The 6,996-nt window shown below is 32.8% G+C and overlaps 1 protein-coding gene across 1 annotated transcript; it reads right to left on the reverse strand.

Annotated features, from left to right (window-relative positions):
* Positions 1-2,163: 2,163 nt before the first annotated feature.
* On the reverse strand, positions 2,164-4,395 carry LOC101208631 (cytochrome P450 716B1). The gene is made up of 4 exons (XM_004140776.3): positions 3,844-4,395; positions 3,086-3,527; positions 2,778-2,965; positions 2,164-2,677 (listed from the first exon to the last, which is right to left on the reverse strand). The coding sequence occupies exons 1-4, from the start codon at positions 4,333-4,335 to the stop codon at positions 2,363-2,365; spliced, it is 1,437 nt and encodes a 478-aa protein (XP_004140824.1). The 5' UTR covers positions 4,336-4,395; the 3' UTR covers positions 2,164-2,362.
* Between the last annotated feature and the right edge of the window lie 2,601 nt (positions 4,396-6,996).

A 6,996-nucleotide genomic window follows, 5' to 3' on the forward strand; every position in this document is an offset into this window, starting at 1 on the left:
AAGGAATATACGTAAAGTGTATTTGGGGGGCAGTTTCGTCTTTTATCTTAGAATTTAACTAAAATTTGTCATAGACGTAAAGTGTATTGCCATAGACGTCTAGCACATGCCCTAACGCATAGCCTGCATGCGGCAAGCAACACGCAACGGTAAGCCCCACGTGCAAGGGAGCCATGTGTGACGCCAAACAAGCGGCCATGTGAGGCGTGACGATAGCACACGGGTAGCCTAGCGCACACGACTAAGGCCCTACCACCCATTCTTGCGCTCTAACATATGTCATGGGGTGTTTTTGGGCCTTTTTAGCGATTTTTGAAAATTTTAAGTAAACTTTTGGTATTTTTATGCTTAAGGAACAAGATGAAATTGATTATTTTACCATTATTTCAGGTCAGGAAGGGATCGAACAAATTTATAAACCAATGACTAAAGCTTATATCAGTAAGTGAAAAATGAATTTAGTAAAGAAATTTCAAGCATGTTCTTAAGTTATTGTTTATGAATGATTTGAATTAAATGTTTAAGATATTTTATGAATAATTTCCAAAGCATGTGATTTCATTAAGGTATTTATCCAAGTATATTTTTTACTATGAAATTTTATGTTATATTAGAAAATAAGTTTATCAATGTATTACAACATTTTAAAGGCTCTTGATGCGAAATGATTCTTTAAGGAAATTTAAAGGGTATGATTTTGTAAATGTTTTTTTCGAATCCAAAATATCTAAAAACAACCCTTAACATGGTAGGACAAGGGGTTGCAAGGACAGGTAAAGACACTTATCTATAGGAACGTGTTAGGGACAACGCCTACCTCGTAGCTAGGAACAAACATTGAGGATGCCCATCTTTGAAATTTAGAGTTGTAACCTCTACCATCTCGTGGGAGTAGATGTTTGGGTTTTGAATAGGAAAAACAAGAATTTAAGTTATTGTTTCCTAAATATTTATGCAGTTTAAGCTTTCATGTAATTGTTCATTATTTACTGTTTCCAAATATTTATGAATTATTGTTTCTGAAAAGTTTTTGAAAAATTATTCAGAAAAACTATCACTCTCTAGGCTTGTTCAGCTCACACATTTCAAAATGTTTTCCTACTTTCCAGGTAGAGATCGTGTCCTCATAATCTGAATCACTGTTATTTGTCTCTCGAAAGATTTTGTTTTATTATCATAAGTGTCTTGTTGTTTTCCATATGTGCTTTGTTGGTCTTTTATGGTATCAGACTTAAGATTGGGAAGGTTGGTTTTGGGTTATGTTTTATATAACTAAAGTTAAGTTATCTCTGTATAAAACTTATATAAAGTTTGTTTAATGAGAAAGATTCTACTCAGTTGTGTTTTAAAAAGTTGTGATTTAGCTTCCACTTGTTTATTGTTTAAAAGTTTTTTAATGATCAACGAGTGTCGTTCTTGAATGAAGTGATATCGGTTGGCTTCACGCTATATCTCAACTAAGTAAGGAGGTGCTCGGGGTGAGGTGTGACATAAGCCTTCTTTTACTTGTAATGATTATATTTGCACCTAAGTTTTTATTTTACAAACTTAGAGTCAAAACTTTTGTAAAATTCCCCCTACCAAATAAATCAAATTCTTCTTCAAGAAATGGCAACCTTCTTTGCTAATTTCTTCGGAGCTACTTTGAAAACAACGAGCAACTAAAGTTCTTGCTAATTTTTCTTGAGAATGCATATTTTTATTGCTTTTTAATTTGTTCTTAGGTTGAATTCCACTTTTGCTTTTGGTAAATAATTCTTTCTTGATTGGCTTGATCACCCAACATTTCTTTAATTTTAATTTCTAGCGATGCTTAAGCACATTTTTTGGGGCATGATTGGATTGTGAATCTTTGTATTAATCTTTAGCATGTCTATACTACTGATTTTTCTTCAATGCCCGATTTAAATTTCAATTCCTTGCTCTTGAGAGTCTCAACATAGAAGCTTTGGATCTTAATGCAATTCTAAGATGAAAGCATTTTCTTTAATTAGTATGAATTTAGATTTCTTCCTTAAAGCATTTTCTTTAATTAGTATGAATTTTGATTTCTTTCTTGATTCATTGCTTGAGGACAATTAGTTTCTAGGACTAATTGGTTGTGAGTTAAGTTGAATTGCAATGTATCGTTATTCAAGCATAGAAAAATTGCTAGAACTATCCTTTGTTGAATTAACTTTTGTCATTATCAAAATCAGTTGAAAAAACACATTTCTCAATAATTTAATGTTTGATTTTACGCCCGAACTTATTTTTTACATACTATCCGAATGATTTTAAACAAGACAGGTGATTTTAACAATTTTTGAGATCTTCTCACTCCCAAATATGTCACTAACCATGATTCTCATTTCTACGCATTCTACACTGCCATGAAAGATTGTGATCTGGGCCAAATTTTGATAGGCATTCCTTTGGTAGGTGTTGGCATTGGATCTCTGATAAAATGGTCATCCAAAAGTAGTTTCCATGTGAATTGGGTGATCAAGTAATGTATGGTAACAAGAGTCTCAACCCTAGCAAACTCATTGCCTGGACAAATTCTCGGACCGCTGCCAAATCCAAGGAAGCAATACGGTGGAATGGACGCTGGATTTTTGAACCTATCTGGGTCGAATTTTGATGGTTCTCTAAATATGGTGTCATCCAAATGAGTAACTGGTGATGTCCAAAATATCTGAATTCCAATAGTGTGGTTGGATGAATACGTTTATTAGATGTTACATAAAGTTTCACTTGAGATCCTCAAGTCAAAAAAGGAAGAAAGTTTGACTTACTTGCCATCCTTTAGGAATAAGGTAGCCACCAAATTGAATATCATTCATAGCCTTTCTGAAGCCTCCAAATATAGGTGCCACCAACCTTAGGGTCTCTAATGCAACTCTCCATGTGTACTTCATCTTGGCAAGATCTTCCCAATTAAGCAACTCTCCACATTTTTTACTTCTTGCTATCTCTTCTTGTTCTGTAATTAACCACACACACACACACCACAACAAAAAACAAATAAGCTTGAAGAAAGATGTGATTATATATACAGTCATTGTAATATAAAGAGTGTATAAGATAATTGGAAGCAGCATACCTTGAAGAACAGCTGCATAAACAGTTGGATTATTAGCTAAATTTCGCATCATGAACGTAATGAGAACCGATGAAGTATCAAATCCAGCAACCAATACCAACATAATATTGTGCACAATTTCCTTTTCACTCAATACTAGTTCATTTTCTTCATTCCTTATGCTTAACAAACAAGTAATTAGATCTTGGTGTGAGGAGCCTCCTTTTTCTTCTAATTCAACTCTCTTTTCATCCAACAATTCCTTCAGCATCTCTTGAATTTTTCTACTCGCACGCCGGCTTTGGTTGTACCTTGTGAACGGCAAGTTTATCGGGATCGACCATACTCCGCTTATCATTACTCGAAAGCATTCTATCATTCTTTCTCTTCTCGTACCTTGCTCAAGACCAAACAGAAGAGAACATACAATGTTGAAGGTGAGAGTCTTCATCAATGGCAATACCTATGTGCATAATAAACATCATCTCAATAGACAAAACATCATAATTACAATAACACATTCAACTCTCAATTTTTTATTTATTTTAAACTCGTTTTATATATTCTTTATTTAGTTAATGTAACAAATTAAGTCGTTGTAGTGTGGCAGTGGGTATTACCGTTTTTTATCCCCGGCAACGGGGTTCTTTATTATTATTTTTTCAAACAATAGTAGAAATGTGTATATCTGTTGAGAACTCAGAAATGAAAATTGAAATACCAATTTTCAATTTTGAAAAACGTAAGAAAAAAGAAAAAGTAGGAAAAGGTGTACTCACAGTAACCTCTTGTTTACAGTGCCAATGCATGCGGATATGTGATCTGATTTCTTCATCCATTTTGCCCACATATTCCTTCAAACATTCCGGCTTCAAGAACGAAACCAACGCATTTCTCACACGCTTATGATCTTCCCCAATCAGCTCCAACAAATTCCTTTCCCCTAAAATTGCTCTAAGAGACTCATTTTGCTGATTCGAAACTACTGCGCAATCCCCGCTGAAAATCAACTTGTTCCCGCTCTGCCCACCGATGAACACAGTTGGCTTTCCGAATAGGGTTAGCTTGGAGATGGCCCCGTAGTTTCTGATCCTCTGCTGCGCCCATTGTTCAGCGGTGTTGGTTCGCATGGCGCGGAGGAGGCTGAGACTCTGACCGATCAATGGAAACCCTAGCGAACCTGGAGGAAGCTGCCGCTTTTTGGATGATCTTCGAAGGAAGAGGAAGATGGGGATTAGAAGACAGAAAAAGATTGTTAGGTAAATTATCATAGTTTTGATTTTTGGAAAACGGGAAAATCGTATTGCTTCATAGCATGCCTTCAGCTTCAAATAAATATACTTGCACACCAATGATTAAAATCAATTTCCTAATCTCTATCTCAAGATAAATAAGAATAAAAAATACCAAACTTTAAAAACTAAGTATATATATATAAACATAAAATAAACTCTCCTTCCAGTCGACATCGAGATTTGAATATATTACATGTATATACGTGACAATGCATCTTAAATGACAATTTGTTTATCTTACGTATTGAAAAACAATTTAGAGATAGAAAATATGTAAATTTTGACAAAGGTGGTAGGTACACATGGCTAGGGTGTTTTACATTGTGTGTTTTGGTTCGATTTGTTTCCTTCAAAAAGGCTATTTTATTTGTCTTGGTTTTAATGGTTTTCGGTGGAAATCAACGAGTACACCAAGTTTTGAGTGAAAATTGTTAAAACTTTTTTTAAAAGTATCGATGAACTATTGAAAAGTTTGATAAATACCTTTGAGCTACCAACCAATATAAAAGTCAAAATTTTAAGTTAAAATCAGAGTACTATTTGAAATACCAATAAATATAACAAAAAAAAATTATGAAACAAAGATATAGAATTAGGGGTGTATACGGGTTGGGTTAGGTTGGGAGTCATTCTCAACCCAACCCATATTATTCAATCAACCCGAATTAATTTCCTAACCTAACCCGTAAAATATGAATTGAGTTTGGGTTGGATTGTTTTTTTTTTTTTCCATTTCCAACCTAACAGTCGTTTAGCTTCCTAAACGATCATTTACCTTCTTATGCGATCATTTAGCTTTCTACATTCAAACGATCATTTATTTCTTACATGATCGACTAACCTTTCATACGACCATTTAACAAAATAGTACTGACTTTACTTTTATTAAATAAATAATATAATATAATATATATATTAACAATTCGGATTGGGTTGGGTTGAACCAAAATTTTTATCTCCCAACCCAATCCATATAATATGGATTGAATAATTCAGGTTGTCAGGTTATTCGAGTTGAACTTACACGCCTAATATAGATAGACATCACTAAAATAATTAATGTTTATGTGTTTATGACTTTCTATCACTAATAGAGTAAAATTTTCTTATAATTATAAATAAGTTACCTTTTATTCTACTGTATTTTAAAATATTTCCAAATATTTTATTTATTTATTAGTGTTAAAATAATAAAAGTAACATTGTATTTTTTTAAAATTTTCTCTTACACTTTATGTTTCATGAACATTTTACAGTGCAATGAACATATGGATTCAAGTTCACGTCTATGTTAAACTCAAGAGAAATGAAAAAAAAAGAAAAAAAAAAGAAAAAAGATGTGAATGCAAAATATATCTTTTTATTGAGATTACATTTGAAGACTATCCATTTATTTACTAAATTAAATATGTGTATGATCCTCTCCAAACGTGCATGGTCATTTTTAAAGAAAACATAATTGAAAATCTAATTTGATTAGCTTATGGAACGAGAAATTGCATTAAATAACAAAAAAAAAAAAATTAGAAAAAAATAGCTTATAACACATCTAGTTTTTTTACAAATATGTCGGTAATTAGATAGTAATAAGAAGATAATTTAATGATAATCTAATTTATTGTTTTATTTTATGAAATTGCTTCTTCAGTAATTACTTTTTAACTTTATTGTACAATTATATGACTTTTGATGGATGAGTTTGAGAGTTTGAGTTTGATGGACATTTATTCTACACTACATCCGGATGTCATATAATGAATTTTGATATTTGTTTATCTTATATTACTCCTTTAAACTCACAAGAGTTCATGAAGTTTAGGAGGAATCTCCGTAATCCAAGTGATAGCATCTATTGATTTAAATAGTACTTTCTTCAAGGGAATATGCTAGGCATAGGCTTATGTGCATCACTTGATACATCCAAACAAATGTCTTCATCTCTCTCCTTTTCATCAATCATATCAACACAAATGAAACCGTTATGTCATACCAAAAGAAAAGACAAAACCTTTGAATATTTGACGATGTGGAAATGTCAGCAAAGATGTTTTTCATCTCCCAGTCAGTTTCATTCAGTACTACATCGATCAATGGACAAAAAAGATGATGACAATTAGAAAAAAAGAGAACAAACAAGAATCTGTAACAGAATCCAAAGATTTCCAAGAAAGAACACGTAAAAGGACAGACTGATCAAGCAACAGCTCAGAGCTCGCCCAAGAACACGCGTTCAAATAACAACTCTAAGCATTTCTTTCAACCTACCTGGTCTATATTCAGTAATTGATCATTCAGTTAACACGTCCAACCTTTGCGAAATTAGCAATACGGCACTTGTTTGTATATTAATACATTGTTCGCGTTTCTAGTGTGGAGTGTGTTTCCCATATTTAATATCGGAAGAAGTGTTTGAAATCATCACTCAGCCATGGAGAAATATATGGTTACTGCCAGTTGCGAGCTTGTACAGGTAAAATAAAGTCATGAGAGAACGCAAGAGAATAACAAAAAGGAAAGTGTAAAATAAAGTCAAGAGAGAATTTCAAGAATAACAAAAAGAAATTTGTACATGTGTGTTAGGTTTCAATTTGATGTTTTCATGTCAACAAGAAAACCAGAAAACTTCAGTATACTAGA

The sequence above is a fragment of the Cucumis sativus genome, chromosome 3, assembly GCF_000004075.3.
Source record: "Cucumis sativus cultivar 9930 chromosome 3, Cucumber_9930_V3, whole genome shotgun sequence".
NCBI lineage: Eukaryota > Viridiplantae > Streptophyta > Magnoliopsida > Cucurbitales > Cucurbitaceae > Cucumis > Cucumis sativus.

What these genes read in the sequence shown, in the direction of transcription:
- LOC101208631 (XM_004140776.3), bottom strand. Translation starts at nt 4,335, where the DNA reads ATGATAATTTACCTAACAATCTTTTTCTGTCTTCTAATCCCCATCTTC. An exon ending in ACTGTAAACAAGAGGTTACT is followed by an intron (nt 3,528 to 3,843) that starts GTGAGTACACCT and finishes TTATGCACATAG; the next exon opens with GTATTGCCATTGATGAAGAC. An exon ending in TTATTCCTAAAGGATGGCAA is followed by an intron (nt 2,678 to 2,777) that starts GTAAGTCAAACT and finishes ATTGGAATTCAG; the next exon opens with ATATTTTGGACATCACCAGT.